General features: G+C 34.8%; 1 protein-coding gene across 1 annotated transcript in view; it reads left to right on the forward strand.

Annotated features, from left to right (window-relative positions):
• The window catches only part of UBR3 (ubiquitin protein ligase E3 component n-recognin 3 (putative)), a 201,642-nt gene that overhangs the window by 124,845 nt on the left and 55,629 nt on the right, over window positions 1-21,168 (forward strand). Inside the window, exons 25-28 of the mRNA XM_012650681.1 lie at window positions 7,356-7,489; window positions 10,396-10,506; window positions 14,632-14,832; window positions 16,081-16,217. Coding sequence (XP_012506135.1) covers window positions 7,356-7,489; window positions 10,396-10,506; window positions 14,632-14,832; window positions 16,081-16,217 — 583 coding nt within the window. The remainder of the gene's footprint in view (window positions 1-7,355; window positions 7,490-10,395; window positions 10,507-14,631; window positions 14,833-16,080; window positions 16,218-21,168) is intronic.

Here is a 21,168-nt window from a genome sequence, read left to right on the forward strand (position 1 = left end):
AAAAAAAAAACAGTAATCTCAAGAGTGATTTTAACTGGGAACTATAGCAGGTGAAATCTCTGACTGTTTCCTTCATTTCCTTCTGAGCTTTGTCTACCCATTGACAGTTTCCCCCTTTATCTCTCTTTACTTCTGCCTTCTTATTTTGAGATTTGAATATAGAAAATTTTAACCATATATTAGAGAGACTATTCTGGTAAAATGAACCACCATGTCCCCTTCCATCTTCAACAATGATTAATTTGTGGCTAATCTTATTTCGTTTGTTTCCGCCTCCTAGAATTATGTTGAAGCAGATTTCAGACATCATTTCATCTATAAATATTTCAGTGTTTCTGTTAAAAAGAAAGGTATAGTTTCTTAAACATAACCATAGTCATTCCTAAATAAATTCCTGGATATCATCAAATACTGAGTCAGTGTTTAAAATCCTCCTATTGTCTCTTATTTGTTTAATTAATTCATTTATAGTTACAGAGTCCTCTTGTGGTCCTTGAATTGATAGGTTCCCCTGTCATCTCTCCCTCCGCTTCCACCCTTTGTTCCCTTACATTATACTTTTTTAAGAAATTGGATCATTGAAGAGCAGTTTGGATTTTTATGAATGCATCCCTGTGAAATTTAATGTGTTCCTCTGTGTCCCCTCTATTTTCTGTTTGTGATACTAGTAACAAATGATGATTATTTCCTAGATCCATCAGTTCATTAGAAATTACAAATCTCTTTCATGTTTTCTTTGTTAGCTAAAATACTTCTACAAAAGAAATTTTACCTCATTAACTATTTTTGGTTACTCTGAGGCACAAATTGTACAGGAAAGGCAGGATAAATAGTGTATTCTTTCCGTTTATTTATGAGTGCTCAAAATTATTGAGATAGTGGGTTTTTGAAAATCATTTTCTAAAGATAATTAATTAGTAGTTTTATGTATCATTATGAAATCTGTTGCAGTTAATCTCTTGTTGATGCACACATTTCCATCTTTGTTCATTGAGAGGTGCTTCTTCAAGTTGTCTCCTGAGTTTTTATGAAACAAAACTAGTATAGTAGCCTTGAAACTTCCTACATTTACTGGTATGGCAAGTTGTACTAAATTCATCTTACATATTTCCTGCCCTGAAATCAGACATTTCTCTAAGAAGTATTATTTCCATTTAGTGGGAAATGGTATTTAGAGACCAAAATCTGGATGACAGGTCTGCTTATTGCTCTAGATCTTATTTATATCCACTGTTTTGTTACTGGCCTTTTCTTAAAACCATGCATTAAAGAAAAATCCCATACTTTGTCCCTTTATTCTAATATTTGGCTTGTACTGAATTACAGACTTTTGATTAGGAACCCTTCAAAAACTGCTTAAATTAAGGGCCTTTATAGAAATTTTATCTGCATGTAAAGATATCAATTTATATGTTGTTTCGCCATTGCTCAAAATGCCTGTTGTAAACAATACTCATTTGGGGAGCTTCAGTTCTCCATAGGAGAATAATACAATATTTATGCTCTCTCTCCATTTCACTGATCCCTGCAATCTTTGCAAAGCTTCAAAAAATTCAGTTAAAGTCTTCATAGTGCTTTAAAAATCATATGTAATAAGAAGAAAGTAAATCTGGAAAGAGCTACAGGTATAAATTTTTAAACCAAATATTAATGTTATTGTCTATGGAAAAGTGCAGACATTGAGATAAAAACAAAGCACAGGATCAAGGTAATGGAATTGTAAAGGAAAAGAGTTTTTGTATATTGCTGAAACTAACTAGATATTAATTCAAACTTGACTGTTATAAAGTGAAGATGCTAATTGTTATCCCTGGAGTAACCACTATGAAAAAAACTCACACACAAACACACACACACAGGCAAATAAAAGAAACCAGAAGGGAATCCAAATGATATGCTGTAAAATTCAATTAATTACAAAAGAAGGCAGCAATGGATGAATTAGGAACATATAGAAAACAAATAGCACAATGGTAGAATTAAGTTCTTCCTTAACAGTAATTACTGAGAGACCGGGTACAATGGCTCACTCCTGTAATCCTAGCACTCTGGGAGGCCAAGGTGGGAGGATAGCTTGAGCTCTGGAGTTCGAGACCAGCCTGAGCAAGAGCAAGACCTCTTCTCTACTAAAAATAGAAAAAATTAGCCAAGCATGGTGGTGCATGCCTGTAGTCCCAGCTACTTGGGAGGCTGAGCCAGGAGAATTGCTTCAGCTCGGGAGTTTGAGTTTGCTGTGAGCTAGGCTGATACCATGGCACTCACCTGGGCAACAGAGTGAGACTCTGTCTCAAAAAAAAAAAAAAAAAAAAAACAACAAAAAAACCCCAGTAATTACTGGAAATATAAATGCATTAAATTGCCCAGGTAAATGGCAGAGATTGACAGAATGGATAAAAAGAAGTGATCCAATTATATACTGTCCACTTTAGATCTAAAGACAAAAATAAGTTGAAAGGGAAAGGATGGGAAGATATTCCATACAAATAGTAACCAAAAAAGAGCTGGGATGCCTATATCAATATGAGACAAAATAGACTTTAAATTAAAAATTTTACAAGCAGAGAAACCAGATAGACCCATTGGGACTTTGGGTTCCAAAAGAGTGGTGTTGAAGTAAGCTGGCTTCACTACCCAACAGAAAAACAAAAACAAATATATAGTGGCAAGACTATCACCAGAAATATCCTAGAATTCAGATGTTAAGATGAGATGGTTCCTGGAGCCAAAGAGAAGTGAAAAAATTCTGAGCAAACAGTAAGAGAATTAATTGGACTTTCATATCCGTGATGCCCCTCCACCCATTCGGCTGGGCACCAAGTGTGTGGAAAATTTTCCAACTCACTGTTTCTACGCTGGAAAAATTGGGATTGAGGTGGACAACCAGCTTCCCCACCATGTTGAATTCCCTGGCAACAGACCTATCCCTGCCTTAAGCCATGGGAAGCATTGCAAGTGTGTTAAGGGAGAAATATCTCTGAGGACAGGCAGAGACAAAGTGGAGAGGTGGAACTACCATCCCTATCCCTGGAAACTCTGCTCTGTAACTTAGTTAAAGGAGATGCCAAATCAGAGTGGCTGTTCAGCAGTACCACACTGGAGGAGCTTTGTCCTATAGGTCCCCTCGGCACAAACCCCTAGCCAGCCTTCCCATACTGCTGGGATTCCACTTTGGAAGCTCCCCCATTCAGAAAGGGAAGTGCTGTCATTGTTTACTAGAGCTGAGGTGAACTGAATCTGGGCTTAAGTTGCCACCTGGAGCCGAAAAGGAGGCAGTGACCTATCAATGAAGAACCTCTAAGTAAATATATTCAATAAAACCCTAAACAAGCCAGAGAACACTAGAATAAATACTAAACCTTCCATTCAAAGGCATAGATATACATTCACAAGAAACAACAGCAAACAGGGAACCATGATTTCCCCATAATGACAAATCAAGGAACCAGTCACTGACACTAATGAGACAGCGATACAGGAACCGTTTGACCCATTATTCAAAATAGTACTTATAAGGAAACTCAGTGATCTCCAAGATCACACAGAAAAGTAATTCAGAAATTTATCAGAGAAATTTAACAAATAGATCGAAAGAAATGAAACAAATCTTAGAACTGAGAAATACATTCACTGAACTGAAAAATTCATTAGAAGCTCTCAACAGAAGAATGGATCAAGCAGAGGAAAGAATCATTGAGGTCAGAGACGAACTATTTGAAAACACCTTAGACAAGAAAAAAGAAAAGGCCGGGCGAGGTGGCTCACGCCTGTAATCCTAGCACTCTGAGAGGCCGAGGCGGGCGGATTGTTCTAAGCTCAGGAGTTCGAGACCAGCCTGAGCAAGAGCGAGACCCCGTCTCTACCAAAAAAAATGGAAAGAAATTAACTGGACAGCTAAAAATATATGTAGAAAAAATTAGCCGGGCATGGTGGCGCGTGCCTGTGGTCCCAGCTACTCGGGAGACTGAGACAGTAGGATTGCTTGAGCCCAGGAGTTTGAGGTTGCTGTGAGCTAGGCTGATGCCATGGCACTGTAGCCCAGGCAACAGAGTGAGACTGTCTCAAAAAAGAAAAAAGTGAAAATCAATGAAGATCACCTATAGGATATAAAAAATTACCTCAAAAGACCAAATCTAAGAATTATTGGTGTTTAAGAGGGAGTTGAGCAATAGCAAGGCATAGAAAGTTTATTAAAAAAGGGAAAACCCCAAACCCAGAAAACTTTCTAAAACTTGAGAAAGATATGAATATCCAGGTACAGGAAGGTTAGAGAACACAAAACAGATTTGACCCAAATAAGACTACTCTGACCCATATGATAAGCAAAGTCTCAGAAGTCAAGGATAAAGAGAGAATCCTAAAAGCAGCAAGAGAAAAGAAGCAAATAACATATAATGGAGCTCCAATTCATCTGGCAACAGACTTCTCAAGGCAAACCATGTAGACCAGGGGAGGGAGTGGAACAACATTTTCAAAGTGCTAGAATAAAAAAAAAACAAAAACTATCATCCAAGAATACTGTCTTCAAATGTGAAGGAGATATTGTCTTCCCCACACAAATTAAAGCTGAGACAGTGCACCACCACCAGATGCATCTTATAAGAAATGTTAAAGGGAGCTCCTCAGTCTGAAAGAAAAGAACAGTACTGTGCAAAAAATTTTAAGAAAAACATTTGAGAATATAAAACTTCCTGATAAAATTAAGTGTGCAGACAAACCTAGAATATTCTAATACTGTAACTGTGGTGTGCAATCCAGTCATGAGTGTAGTTTGAAGCCCAAAAGACAAATCTGTCAAAAACAATAATAGCTACAGCAACTTGTTAAAAGGTAATATAAAAATATGTAAATTTAGACAACTGAAGGTCAAAATGTGGGGTGAATGGAATTCGTTTCTGTCTTTTCTCTGTGGTCTAATGTAAGTTTTTTTTTTAAAAGATTGAAATTATCCAAAAAATCTTCTCTGCCATAGTGGAATGAATCTAGAAATCAGTAACAGAAGGAAAGCTGGAAAACGCACAAGTATGTGGAAATTAAACAACATATTCGTAAACAACCAATGTCAAAGAATAAATCACAAGTGAAATAAGAAAATACTTTGAGATAAATGAAAATGAAAACACATTACCAAAGCCTATGGGATGCTGTGAAAGGAGGGAAATTTACAGCTGCAAATTTGTACATTAAAAAGAAGGTTCCCAAATCAATAACCTAACTTTAGACTTCAAGGAACTGCAAAAAGAACAAGCTAACCCTAAAGCTTGAAGAAGGAAAGAAATAATATGGATTGGAGCAGAGATAAACAAAAAAGAATCAGCAAAACCAAAAGTTGGTTCCTTGAAAATATCAACAAAAGTGACAAAACCTTTAGCTAGACTGACCAAGGAAAAAAGAGATAATGCAAATAACTAAAACCGGAAATGAAGGTGGGGACATTACGATAGACCTTATAGAAATAAAAAGATTATAAGAGAATACTGTGAATACTTTATGCCAAAAATTAGATGACCTAGATTAAATGGATGATTTCCTAGAAACACACGAACTGCCAAAAATTGACTGAAGAAGAAACAGAAAATTTGATACATATTTATAATAAGAGATTGAATCAGTAATAAGAAAACTCTCAACAAAGAAAATTGCAGGACCGGATGGCTTCACAGGTGAATTCTATGAATCATTTAAAGAATTAACACCAATACTTCTCAAACTCATCCAAAAAAGAAAGAGGAGGGTATGCTCCCTAACGCATTGTATAAGGCTAGCGTTACCTGGGTACCAAAGCCAGATAGAGATATCACAAGAAAAGAATATGATAAACTAATATCTCATATGAATATAGATGCTAAAATCCTTAAGAAAATTCTAGCAAACTGAATGTAGTGGCATATTAAGAGGATTATACATCATGATCATTATATTTTAGCTACTAGCATCCACTGCTTCTGTTTCTCATTTCTTTTGCTGCTGCTACAAATCCCTCCGAAACTCAAGACCCAAAGCAATGCACCCGATACTCCCTTTCCTAAGAGCAGTTCTTCCCATGTAGATATCATGACATTTTATCCCTAAATAGTTCCATATATATCTCCTATGAGGATATTCTTTTACATAACTACGGTACCATTAGCATACCCAAGAAATTTAATATTAATAACATCTAATAATCTGACTGTATTTGAATTCTCCCAATTATTAATAATTTTTTGGGTTATTGACAAATAATAATTGTATATATTTGTGGGGTACAATGTGATGTTTTGATGCATATACATTGTGGAAAGATTAAGTCAAGCTAATTAACATATTTATCACCTCACTTATTTTTTTTTATGGAGAGAGTCAGTTATGTTTTTATAGCAGATATTTCTTTTCTTTTTTAAAATTTTTTTTCCGGATATTTCTTTTCTTGATCTAGGATCCAGTCAAAGATTATGTATTGCTTTTAGTTTTTAAGTTTTAGTTTCTTGTTAGTCTCCTTTAATTTAGAACAGTTTCTCTAGTCCCTTTATAAAATTTCAGAATCTGGGTCTGTTGTTCCATGGAATATCTCAGAATCTGGATTCGTGTGATCATTTCCTTATTGTTAGATTCAAGTTAAACATTTTTGGCAAGGGTATTAATAGGTGATGTTCCTTTCTGTGGCATCACATTAGGAGGCTCATTTTGTTAAATTGTCCCATTATTGGTGATGGCAAGTTTGGTCACTTGGTTAAGGTGGTAAGTAATCTATGAGAGAACACATTGAGAGCCTACCCATTTACCCTTCTATCCCTTTATTTGATGTTCTTTGCTTGAATCAATGAGTGTATTATCTGTCACCATCATTATTCTTTCCGATATTCAAATTTTCTCAAATTTGCCCAGTCAAAACTCCTTCAGGTCCTTGTGAAATTGCCTCCTGAATGTTTGAACACTTCCTTGTTCTTTGTCACACACAATTCCAGGCTTCCCTTTTACTTTTCCCTAACCTGAGACTGAGCTCTTTCTCCAAAGATTTCTGCTTCCTTTTACTGAGAAATAAGATATTTAGAAATTAAGTTTGTTGATACTGGGGGGTTGTAACTTCTAGGCTTTTTCAGTGGACAGACTTAGGAAACCATCTATCCATCCATCATGATGAGTCCATACTCATATTTTAGCGTTGTTTTTAAAAATAAATATTGGCATATTTGAAGTTTTATTTACTCTGCAGAAGAAAACTAGAATACCACTTTTTTGAGGGGTCTTTAAAAATATTCTAACACTAAAATGTTACTGTAGCTTGTGGTAAATAACTCAGCTTTTCTTGGTGAATCAAGCCTGTATTGGTTAAGTTTTGTTTTTTAATGAGATTTTTATCTCTGTTGTTAATGTAGTTTTGGGGCAGTGCCGTGACAATGTTGAGCCTAAAAAGTTGCCAATCACTGAAGAGGAGCAAATTTACCCTTGGGATACATGTGCAGCAGTTCATGATGTGAGGCTTTCATTATTACAGCGTTATTTTAAGGATGTAAGTACTGTCGTTGTCGAATAGTATTTTTGTCTGTAAAGTTGATAATTACTTCCCTCCTGAGTTTTATGTTTTTCTTCTACCAAAATGGCATTCTTGTTTTAAGTCTAGAAGCTTATTAGAAAAAAAATTAATATGCGCATAGTAAGGAAATGGAAAACTGTTAATGAATAAAAATTTCAGGTAATAAATGTGAAACCTTTGTTTTAAATGTTGTTTATTATGTGGTATACATATTCAGTTCAGTGGAATGATGAGTACAGCAGATCCTTGAATAATGTTGTATCCTTTGATATTGTTTTGTTCATAACGTCGATTGGAAAAAAAATCCTTTCTTGACTAGGGCCACTGTCTGTATGAAGTTTGCTGGTTCTCCCCATGTCTGCGTGGGTTTTCTCTGGGTATGCTCGTTTCCTCCCACATCTCAAAGATACTGACGTTAGGTTAATTGACGTGTCTGAATTGTTCCCCTATGAGTGAGTGTGGGGGTGTGTGTGTCAGTGCAACCTGCAATGAAATGGTATCCTGTCCAGGGTTAGTTCCCACCTTGCACCCTGAGCTGCTGGGATAGTCTCTGGCCACCCATGACCCTGAACTTGAGTAAGTGGGTTGAAAAATGAACAAATTAATGAATACAATTATTATAAAATAAAAATTCTTAAAGTGTACGATAATCATACAAATGCATGAACAATAAACGATCTGGTACAAAAACGAGCCTGCATGTTTGTTACTGTTTGTGTTCAAACTGTGTAGTGGTAGGTGTTCCTTACAAATTTCACCTTGCAAATGTTCATTCCTTGATTTAACCCACCACCACTACTACCACCATCATTCACTGATTCACCAAAAATTAGATAAATAATTATCTTAGTTGTTTATATTAGTCTTTCTTAAATGTATATATATGTATATGTGTGTAAGTTTTAATAAATATTGAGATTATAAAGTTTCAGTGTTAAACACTTAGCACAGTGGTGAGCAGGCACATAGTTGAAGTTACCCTAAAAAATTAATCTCATATTAGTATTTTACTACATTTTTAGACTCTAGCAAACTCAAATAAAATATCTAACAGTAGACAAATAACATTATGTTCAGTTTTAAAAGCTTACTGCTTTTATTAAAAACAAAGGTTAATTACATTGTATAGTACAGTGCCAGAGGAAGCAGCTTGTTTATTAACTGACTACCAGCCATTCTAAAATGATCGAACACCAAAATCTGCTTCTATTTCAAGCAGCTCCAAAACGTAAAACAGAAATGAGCGGGCCTCCTGTTGTTTTTCTGATTTATAACAGTAGAAGCTTGCTCTCCTGCTGTGAATATTTGATTTGTGCTGTTGCACATCTTTAAATCTGTTGGAAAGTCATTTTGTACATGTAATACAGATTTTCAAATTTCAGATACTCATGAAGAGTCTTGGATTTCATATTGGAACTTCATTTGCTATCATTTAAAGATTATTTGGTCATCTTATAATGTATAAATTTCTTTGCAACATAAAAGTTAAAGGTTTATCAGTTTTTTAAGCATATAAGAACATTTTTATTTGATGGCTCTCAAGTATTTCATTATCTCCCGTCACTCATGTTAGATCTTGTGCCTCATATTGCTCTGGCCTGCCCATCTATTAACTGTAGATTCTAGAGGGTGAATTCAAATTCAGATCTAAATGACGTTTGATAGAAGCCAAATGATGAAAATTCCAAGAAAGAGATTTTAGGAGGAAAAGTCTACACCTATGTATAGGTTGAGAGGGGTGGAATTAGCAGAGAAAGAACAGCAGAAGATGGAAGAGAAAGGGGAGATGAAAACAATTAACTTGTAAAACAAATTCCAAAGCGTATGTAGTTTGTTTACATAGTCTGAGTTCCTTCTTTATTGTATATTATGTTAAACCCTTGTAAATACTTAGGCATGTATTTTGGGTGGTTCTTGTGACTAGATAGGTACATCATGGAGAGAAGAAATTGGAGTAAAGGAGACCAGTTAAGAAACTGTTTTAAGAACCCCTCTCCCCACTCCAGGCAACATAAACTTGAATGTTACAGAGGGAATAAAGAGGAGAGGTCAAAATCACGAGTTATTTAGGAGATAGAATCCATATAGTTTGGGAACTAAGATTATGGTATAACGGTAAGGGTGTGATACAGAATGACTCTTACTTAATGACTAAATAGATTGTGAAATTTTTAAACCTAGAAGAAGAAAAAGATTCATGGAGAAGATGACTAATTTTTGACACATTGATTTTATGTTACCTGAGGAACATTAAACTGGAGATTTCTGGTTCGCAGCTGAGTACTTGTTATCAAACACTCATGCGAAAGATCCAGGCTTGCAGAGTAGTTGAGATGGCTAATTAAATCACTAGAGAGAGTAGTTTTAATGAGAAGAGAGTAGCACTGAGAATAGAACCTTTAGGAATATAAGCATTGAAGGGGCAGGTAAAGAAAGAAGAATCTTGGAAGGAGGCCTAAGAAAAACAGAGATAGGAGGAAAACCAAGAGGGAAGTAATCATTTTAAGAAGGAAATTGTTAATGTCATATATCACAGAGAGATTAAGTACCATATGGAACAGGTAAAATAATCAACAGTAGTATAGTTTACATAGACTATAGTATAATATTGAGAGCTTATATTTTGTGTGGTGAAGAAATGCTAGTTCATAATATTTACTTTCTTTCATTATAAGCATAGATATTTGGGAGCTAAAACTTCATGGTGTTCCAATTTTAAAGATACTACCTTAGGGCTGTCTAGTTGGGTGTTAATTTATATCACAAATATAGAAACTCCATATTAATATAACAATATGAAATCATGCAGAGGTTTATATGGATATATTTAAATATGTTTATATTTCTTTAAAATTAAATGTATTTATCTTTTGTTTTTGAAGAGTTCGTGTCTCTTAGCAGTATCAATTGGCTGGGAAGGAGGTGTTTATGTACAAACCTGTGGCCACACATTACATATAGATTGTCATAAATCTTATATGGAATCATTACGGGTAAGTTGACTGAAAAAATTTTTAAGTAGTATCTATCTTTCCAGGAATTAATCTTTTTACAATATATATATTCCAATTCTAGCTCATCATGTTGAGTGATTTTGATCACATATGAATTATACAGTCTCACTGTTTCTCTTCAACTTGAGGGATTTTCATTTTTTTACTTCACGTTAGCAACTGACTTCCATGGCTGCGGTTTAGATTTCGCTACTCTAGCTCTAAAATATTAAGCTTTAATAACCTACCATATCATCTTATTATGTGATTATTCTTCACATTCTCTTATTTGCACTCTCATTAATGTGTTTTGCCTCTGGCATCAGGATCTCTAGATCTCTAGTCCTTTAACCCCTTTGCGTTTTTCCTAGTGTGTTAGCTCTTTCCTAGCCTGACTTTCCAGTACTGTGCCCATTCTGCTCTTACTGTCAGTCTCATTTAATCTACCTCCTTTGGTTTTAGACCTAGGCAGCTAGCCCTGCTGGAAAAATCGTAAAACCAAATGAACTGTTATCATCACAAATTTGTGGTTTCCTATAACAGTAACTTAGACTAGGTTCTTGGGCTGTAAATATTACCTGTCCATTCATTTACCTGTCTTTGATCAGTTCCCTCTCCTGTTCTCCTCAGCAGCTATTCCAGATCCTTGCCTGTCCCATCCTAGACTCTTCCGCTAAATCCCAAGATCCCTTTCCTCTTCCCAAGTCACCAAAAAAACGGTATCTCCTGTCACATACTCCCATAGCTTCCCAGCTTGCTTTTTTGTTCCCTGATAAATGATTCCACATCCCGATTAATCCTTTCTTTTCTACTCTTTGAGATAGTATTCTTTGAGAATATAATTCCTACTACTGTCCAGGAATAACTTTTCTCTCTGTGCTCTAATATTCCTTTCTACCCAACACTTCAGGGGTCTCGATCCAGCAGTAGGTAACCTCTTTTTTGTCTATATTTTCAGTTTTCTGCCTCCTCTGTTTCTTCTCAGCTCATAAAGATACTCAGGTCTCTCCCATTCTGAATCCTTCCCTTGACCTTGCATTTCCCTGTAGCAGAGGTCTCCTTCAGCTCAACTTTGTAAAGCATAGTCTACTATATTCCCAGATTCCTAACTCCAAAGGAGTAAATTTCTCTTTTTTCTTTCCTATTCCTTACCTCTCACATTCAATCGCTTACCAAAATTCTATTGATTCTGCCTTCTAAATCTCACTTGACTTTATTCTACCTTTATTATTCCCATTGCTACTCTTTTGTGTATGCCTTCATCTCCCATTTTGACTATTGGAATTGCTTTCTTATTGATTTCCTCACTCCAAGTCTAATTTATTCACTACATTATCTTTGTAAAATGTCGATCTCATAACATGTACAGTTGGCTTAAAAATTCTTTGCTGGCTTCCTCCTGCTAGGATCAAGTTCAATCTTCTCTGAATGGCATTCAGGTACTCCATAATCTGGCCTTGCCTATTGCTTTAGCTTTATCTTCCATCAATTCATCATTAATAATCTAATTAATAGTTCCTTAAGCACATTATGCATTTTCATATCCCTGTATTCAACCATTCATTCAACAAATATTTATTCAGAGTGTGCAGTGTTCCAGATAGTGTGATAGTCATTGGGGCTACAGCAGGGTATAAGGCACACTTCCTTTGCTCAAGGAGTTTACTATGTATCACATAAGATAAACAAATAAATAAACAGTAGCAGTATATGCGCTAAATGGTATGGCATATACACTGAGTCTTACTGGAACATCTGCCAGGTGCCAGAACATTTGATGGGGTAAAGTGCTTGAGTGATGAGAAATGAGACAGAAAAAGTAAGTAGGGGTCAGATTGTAAAGGGCCTTGTGGGGTCCATGTAAAGAATTTGGACTTTATATAGATTCTTTAGATAAAGCCATTAAAGAGTCTTAAGCAGAGATATGACATGTCTAGAAAAAGTCATTGTGACAGTTGTGTGGAGAAGAGATTGCAAAGGGATAAGAAAGAATGTGGTGGTATCATTTAGAAAGTAAGAGGTGATTGTGGCTTGGCTTAATCATGGCAGTGGAGACGGGGAGGAGGTTGTATATTTGAAATATATTTAGAAGGATGGTCTTCTGGACTTGGTGAGAGAGACTATAGGTGGAGCATTAGGGGGAGGAAGGAACAAAGTCTCACATTAGACATTATACACGTTGGTCATGCAGTGGTGTGTTTGGGAGGCTAGTTAGAGATTAGCAAAGGGGGTAAAAAGAAGAAAGTGGATAGAAGGACTGATGGGATTTATTAATTATAAGTAGGAAAAGGCAGGAAGCTGAAGGAGCTGCCATGGCTCTCTTCTCTCTGAAGTAGGAGGTGGTAGCCTCATACTCTTAGAGTAAAAGGAGCAGGGTTGCTGTAGTTGATGGACTTAACAAGTGAGGAGGTGGTTTGAAAAACCACTTTGGAATTGGGTGAGAAAGTGCTTCCTAGGATGTTGGAGAAAGATTGCCAGGCAGTATTCAGGGCTCACTTGAGGTTGGAAACAGTTTGTAGCAAGAAGGCATTTCATTTTTCTCTGACAGCACTCAGTTTGAGTGCAGAATTAGAGAAGACATACATTGAGTTAATTTTGTATGAAGGTTTTGTTAGATATGAATGATGGAAGTACATTTGGAGGAGGAGTGGGTAGTATTTCCAAGACTTTTTGAAGTAATGGATCGTGGTGTGTAGACATGGTGTATAGAGAAGACCTGATAAACTGAGAGAAAAAGAAGGGAGTAAAGGAGATAGGAGTTGATAGAATGTAAGATGTTTGAATTTAATATTTTCATATATGGAACAGTTTTGGGTCATTACAGGACAAGAGTATGGTCATGGTGACAGATGCTGGAGTAGAGTGGAGGTCAAAGCCATAGGAGCTGATGAGTTCAAGGAGCTGACGGACTAAGTATAGCATTGTTCACATATACACTGAAGTTGCGTAGGAGGATGGCAGGACTGGAGTTATGAGGAAAACTAATCTAGGTACCAAAGTCTTCAGTGGTTAAAGGCAGTGGGTGACAGTGAAAAGGAAGGAAAAGAATGGTATTGCTAAATGACATGAGCCACAATGACAAGAGAAGGCAGGAGTAGTGATTTCAGGCCAGCACTGGAGATGAGGATGCTGAGGTGTGAGGGATGTGGGAGGATGAGTTGAGAGGGTTTCTGGGGAGGCTTCAGGAAAGAACCTAGTTTCAATTACAACAAGGAAGAGGACATAGCGTTCTTTGGAATTAAGGCTATAGGGAAGCTTATCACAGAATATTCATCTGTGACCAGGACCCTTGCTCTAACCTTCTAGTACACTCTCTATGTATATTTTAAAAATTTACCTCACAACTCTGGGAAGCCTTATCTTTTGTTGCATTTATCACATTATAATTTGTCTAATTTTGCTTTAAAATTGTAGGTACCTTAAGAAGAGAAAATGTATCTTAACTCTTCATCACCTGGCACAGCATTTGGCACATAGTAGGAGCTTAGTGTTTGTAGACTTGAAGAAGATATGTCATTACATTTTTAAGGACTTTAAAAATTAATGTCAAAAATTAAAAAATAGAATTCAGTTCTTTTAGTAAAAGTACTTGACATGCAAGATATAATGAAACGAGTACTAAATCAGTTGTCCAATCAGTTATATTCAGCAGTTAGACATCTTAGAAGTGTCACTTTTTTTAGGCTTAATTTACTCTCAAAAGCTGTCTATCCTACATCAAAGAACATGAGCACTGGGATAATCCTTCCCATAGTCACCTACTGACTCAACAGCCAAGATTAAGAAAACATAGCTGGGGTAAGAGGAAGGTGATCCACTTTAATGTGGCCGGCTTTTTGAGCTATTTTTTATCTTAAATTCACATTTCAGATTGATTGCATCATAATTTGAATGTTTCATACTGAGAGAAGAGTGAGATACTTAAGCAGTTCATTGGTGAGGGCAAGTGTTACATAATTGCTATGATGTAAGAAGTGATTTGAGATTTTGTTTATTTCTTTATGACATATGTTAAGGATGTCTTTTTTTGTATGGTTCATTAATTTACTATAAAATGTGGTAGTAGAATTTTTGTTTTCTGTAAATGTATGTATCATACATCTGTATGTTTATTTCATCTTTTAGAATGACCAGGTTCTTCAGGGTTTCTCAGTGGACAAAGGAGAATTCACATGTCCCCTCTGCAGGCAGTTTGCTAATAGTGTTCTTCCTTGTTATCCTGGAAGCAATGTGGAAAATAACCTTTGGCAACGTCCTAGCAACAGAAGCATACAAGATCTCATAAAGGAAGTGGAGGAGCTTCAGGGACGGCCGGGAGCTTTCCCAGTAAGCATCAGTGTAAGGCAGAAATACCTTGGTTAACTCCACTCTGCTTTTCAGCTTTCATTTTCATTTTCATTCAGTTTATAAATTTCTCTGGACCTTTATACGTTTAGTAGAAATCGCTTTTAGAGGTTTTTCTCCTCTGTGCTTAAGTGAAAGTAGTAGAACAGATTATTATCAAAGGCTATACTTTTCTTTTCAGCCCTATATCTTGAGGACAATATCCTTAGTCTAAATTGTTATAGTTTTAATATACATGTTCCAGATCAAGAACTCCTATATGCTTAGATACGGGTAGGCCCTTTTAAGATGTTGAAATATTTAAAAGCAAAGCAAAACAAACACACTTTACATGATATATATATATATATATATATATCTTGCAATATAAAGCACAATCTAATCATTTAAAAAATATACCCATTAAGTATATTAGGATTAAGATATAGTTACACACATATACACACATGTATTATTTACTGCATGTATATGTATTAGAGAGATAAAATACTGTGTAATTGATTGAACCATTCACCATAAGTCAGTCTACTTTACTGTGGGGTTTAGTATAAGTAAACTCATCTTTTATCCCATCCAGTGGGATTTATTTGGTTTAAATTCTTAAACTATTTCACCTTCATTATACATTTATGATATGGTCTCTTAGAGAAGTGACAGCTGTGCCTAGTTTATGTAGTAAATGTATGAAAACTATGAATATTTGACTTTTGAAACAGAAGTGCATACTTTAAACCTAGAAAGATTCATTACCTGGCAATTGCCTTTCTCAAGTGAAGACTAATTTTAGGATTGTGGTTTCTTTTTTTTTTTTTTAATTTAAATTTTTGTGTGTTTAAAATATGCTTAAAGTAAGGGACATTGATATTATTCTTTGAAAAATGAATTTAAATGAAAATCAGGGTTTTTATAGACATGGAAACTTTGTTCTAAAATATTATTTTAATGACATCCACTCACTGGTTTAGAATAGTTTGTGTGGTTAATTCATAGGTGGATTATAGTGTTATCAATCACAATATAGAATTAGAATAAAATATCGTTTTATACAAGAGTATTTTTTGATTGGTTTTATCTTTGTGTACTAAGTATGCTTACAGTAGATAGTTAATGTTATACCTGTTTTGACTTCTTAACTTTAATTTCCTAGTATGTTCATATGATAAACATTCCAGTTTTAGATAATTATTAAAAGGAATATGAACTTTATATGTTTGTTTTCATTTTTTATAGTCAGAAACCAACTTAAGTAAAGAAATGGAATCTGTAATGAAAGATATAAAAAATACCACTCAGAAGAAGTATAGAGACTATAGCAAGACCCCGGGCTCACCAGACAATGATTTTCTCTTTATGTACTCTGTTGCTAGGTAGGTATATATAGTATATACTTTTGTATTTACTTATTAATAGTTGGTTTTATTGTTTAATAAATCTTTGTTTTATTTATTGCCATTTACATGTATTTAAAGAAAGAGTGCATATTTTTCATATTGGTTGAAATTATGTCTAGTTTTAGTATCTCCTAGGAGGGACTATAAATGTGTAGTTTTCCTTTATTTCCTAAAGAGTTTTTATTTTAATGAAATATTTGGGTAAGTGTTATACTAAGCATTATAGGACATGTGGGGAAAAGTATGTTATTAATATTTTCGGGCAGATATGTACCTCAGAGCGTGTGAGTATTACATATGGAGCCTTGTCAAAAGTGATAATACTGGCTGGGCGTGGTGGCTCACGCCTGTAATCTTAGCACTCTGGGAGGCTGAGGCGGGCGGATCGTTTGAGCTCAGGAGTTCAAGACCAGCCTGAGCAAGAGCGAGACCCCATCTCTACTAAAAATAGAAAGAAATTATCTGGACAACTAAAAATATATATAGAAAAAATTAGCCAGGCGTGGTGGCGCATGCCTGTAGTCCCAGCTGCTCGGGAGGCTGAGACAGAAGGATCGCTTGAGCCCAGGAGTGTGAGGTTGCTGTGAGCTAGGCTGATGCCACGGCACTCACTCTAGCCAGGGTAACAGAGTGAGACTCTGTCTCAAAAAAAAAGTGATAATACTGAGAGCTAAAACATTATAGTATGTTAAATGCTTTGATTTATAGAAAAATAAGAGCTGTAAGAAGTAGAAGAATTTATTTTGTTTGTTTTAAACTAGTGAAAGATCTAGTAATATCCTAGAAGACTACAAGTAGTTTAGAAAGTCAGATATGGGAGAGGAAGCAAGAGATCAGTCATGTTCTAAGCCTCTATTTGTGCTTAGGGGTCTCAAAAAAAACAGAAATGTTTCTCCGCTTTCAAATTAGGAAAGATTAGTCTAATTGTGTTCAATACCTAAGGAATAACTCTAAATAGGAATTATTAGAGAACTTAATTCAGTTAATGGAGAACCATAAAAGAAGTGACTAAGGGAGAAGCAGACACAATTAGAAGCTTGTAAACACATTCTGTTGAAATGACATTATAGACCCCTGTGTATCTCTGGAAGCATGCTTCATAATAGTTTGTCCGGGTAGTACAGTAATAGGTAAGATTTAGAGAGATAATGTGACTTGAAGTCATGCAGCAAGTTAGTGGCAGAGTAGGACTAGAATTAAGATCCCTTGAGACAAAGGTTAGTGTTTTTTCAATTCCTATTCTCTTGTTTCTCCTGTGTTTGGCTTTTATAGGCTGTCTTATGCATGCAGTTCATCATGGCTGCTCTCTCTGCCGCATTCCTGGAGCAGAGGGTAGCAAAAGAATAAATGAACTATATGTAGCATTTAGAACACAGAAAAATGGAACCAGTCTTAGAAAACTTGAAGCAAGCAAATTAAAGCTTAAGATAAAGAACATTAGTCCTTGGTCTGAGAATGCAAATGCTGGACATGGGTTGATGTGAAAGCATCTGATAGATTGGAAAGTAACTTTCTAGTCTGCATATTCTTAGACTATTGATTTTGTTTATCCAGAATGCTTTAGGGGAAGACATGACAGTTAATATGTTATTTCTGGAGAGTTACCAATTATTGCATTCTTGGCAATAAAAAATACTTTATGTGAAAACTGAATATAGTTCAGTTTTGCCAGAGTTTCAAGATTTTACAGAACTTCTGTACAATATTGTGATTATAGCATTGTAGAAGATTGGGTTGAATAGAGTTTGGTCTATAACTCATTCATCCTTTATGTATTTGTACACACACATACAAACACACTTATGTTGCTCATGTAATTATGCCTTTGATTTTCTTAGTGTTGACCTTAGAAAATTCTGATTGAAATGGAAATGATCTGTACATGGAATTTTCCTATAGTAAGATAAATCAATTAATTGATTTAAATATAATGTAGTGGAAGTTTTAGATCCCTATTTCTTGATTTAAATATATAAATAACATAGAATACAACTTGCAATGATCATGAGAGATCTTTTGGATCAACACATTTTGGTTTTTCTGTTTTATAGAGACACAGAAGTAGGGACAGACGTGAAATGTTGTATTAAGGATGTAGGTAGAGAAACAGAAAATATACTCCCTCCTCTCATCCATTTCTGATCCCTAATGATAAACTCTAAAGCAACAAAATAATTCTGAAAGTGAAAGTAAATAAAACTTAAAAAGCCTTATTATCCTTTGGTTGGAATTACCTAGGACATTTAGTTCTCCCAGTGAGGTTGCATGCCCTCTGTAAGTTTTACTTAGTTATTAAAAAGAAAACAAAAAGCAAGGTGACTCAAAAATGAATAAAACATGAATCAAAGGAAAAATATGTTATATCCTATTTTAATGGGATGTAATTTTCTCAAAATAGGAAACAAGGTCTTTATTTTATGCCTGTCATACAGCTTATTTCATAAATACTTATGATTACAGAAATATTTATTCCTAAAAGGTGAGCATTAAAATGTTTAGCAATATTTAAATATTTAAGTAAAATATTTAGCCATAAACTTACTTTGAATTATTTAACTTTTGAATTAAATGCAGTGATTCTTAAATATATAAGTCATTAGAACTTGCAAGTTTATTTGTATTTAGCATTGGTATTTTGAGTGGAATACAACCCTAGTTTCTCAGAGTTGATTTTCTGCCACCTGAATAAGTAATTTATTTGTTCTTCAGGGAACTTACATTTTTGATATTTAAAAACAAAGTATTTCTGCTGGGTTTTAAAGCTCATTTTTTTTGATAGGATAATACATATCTTTTTTTCTTTTAATTTTATTTGCATGGTAAAGCCTTGGAGGTTTTTCTGAGGGCAGCAGAGAAGAAACTGTTGAAATATCTTTTTAAAATTAATCAAAATGACTACATTTAAGATTAATGTATTTCTAAAATTTCTATTCTGTTGCAAATATCAGTCATTCAAATGGAAAATGAAAGTTAATTTTGGAGAAGAAAGCTTTCTTCACTTCAATACCAATTCATTATTTCATTCTTGAAACAATGAATGACATGTATTTCAGTAACTGATTTTTTTCTAAGGATTTTTGGACCTAAGTTACATATAGCCTAGAGGTGCTGGTGGGTAGCACTTGGCCTATATATAGTGAGGAAAATGGAAATGAAAAGATGATGAAACATTATAAGTCTAAACTTTGTAAACTAATTGTGTTCAGAACAAAGGGGAATGACTACTAAAATGCCAAATTAAGAATCCTTTTAAAAAGAAAAAATTCTTTCCTAAAACAATCCTTGTTTTTTTCTTTATTTTTTATTTTTTTGGTTTACTGTTGGGTGTAAGGGAATAGAAGGCCAGCAAAAGAAAGAAAAGAAACTTCAGGGACTAAACAGAATCTTATAATTGGTTTCATATCAATTTTTTTTTTCTTTTTAGTACTTTCATAGGTACCATAGAGGATTTAGAAGCTATGTATGAAATGGTCCCTGCTCTCCAGGAATTTACAGTTTAGTTGGAGAAACAAAACTATTATACATCAATCTATATAAAACATAATATAATTTGATTTTTAAAATGTCATACAGAAAAAGTGCTGTAGAACTTCAAAGGGGAAAATGAGCGAATTGAAATATAAATATGTAGAAGTCCTTCTTTCCTGTCCTTGTCTCCAAGAAGGAAAGCTTCTTGGAGAAGTCAGAACTTGAACTGCATATAATATACATATACTCGTATAATATAGGCTGTGGAACGGATAAAGATGAAATTTTTCTTGGAGAAATTGAGTAACTTGCTCAGCCAGTAAGAGTAGGCAGGCCTTGAACCCAGATCTTGTTCTAGAGCCTTTGCTCTTTCCACTATGCTAATGTGTATTTAAGTGTCTCTGTGTGTTTATATACACGTTTGTTTTTCAAATTATAGCTCTAAAAATTGAAGTTAGTGCTAAAGAGGGGTTGAGGGGAAAGCAGACTTTGGTCATGCAAGAAGGAGCTGAAGCAATAGTTAGAGGGGTTTTTATATGGATATATATATCTATCTAGCTGGCCTCTATGATAGGCTTTAAGCAGTCTTTTCTCATCATTCTTTCAAATGTAGAGATTTTCTCTTCTATTTTTATTTCAAACTAATTTGAGTGTATTTGTTTTCCAAAATATAGGAGAGTCCACTTTTCTTTAAGATCAAAAAACTCAGAAAACTCCCACTTCCAGCGTATCTTTATTTTTGCATCAGCCATTGAGGAGGGTGATGTTAGGGAATATTGTATGGGGATATTCAACAGTGAGGCAAGATAGACATGGGGTACATGACCCATTTGTTTGTTACATACTCTAGCAAGTCTCAAAGGTTCAATTTTGATATAAATGAAATAAGGAAAACTTAAGAATTAGGACCATATTGAATTTTAAAATCTTAGATATTGCTGGGCCTGGTGGCATGTGCCTGTAGTCCCAGCTACTCTGGAAGCTGAGGTGGGAAGATCACTTGAGCCCAGGAGTTCAAATCCAGCCTGGGCAACATAGCAAAACCCCATTTCTAAAAAAGAAAAAATAAAAAAAAAAATTAAAATCCTAAATATTATTGCACATTAACCCTTTGGGTATGTAGTTTTTGTTTTTTAACTCTCAAACAACGTTGTACAGGAGATCTTCCAACCATAATCTGAAATAATTAGATGTAGTAGTCTTTTTTTCCCAAGTCGTCATTAAAATGAAATTCCTAATAATATGTTTGTCATCCTTTAAAGTTTTATGTCTGATGATTGAATAAACAGAATTGTTCTTATATTTATATTTTAATGAATAACTTTGCAAATATGGTGAAATGTTGACATCTGGTTCTGACATTCATTTATAAGAATTGTTCATATTTCTGGTTAGCTCTCTTAAAAGTGCTATCTAGGAAATCCTAGTTTTTATAAGAGAATATAGCCATTAATTTTTT

The sequence above is a fragment of the Propithecus coquereli genome, unplaced genomic scaffold (assembly GCF_000956105.1).
Source record: "Propithecus coquereli isolate 6110/MARCELLA unplaced genomic scaffold, Pcoq_1.0 Scaffold34, whole genome shotgun sequence".
Classification (NCBI taxonomy): Eukaryota; Metazoa; Chordata; class Mammalia; order Primates; family Indriidae; genus Propithecus; species Propithecus coquereli.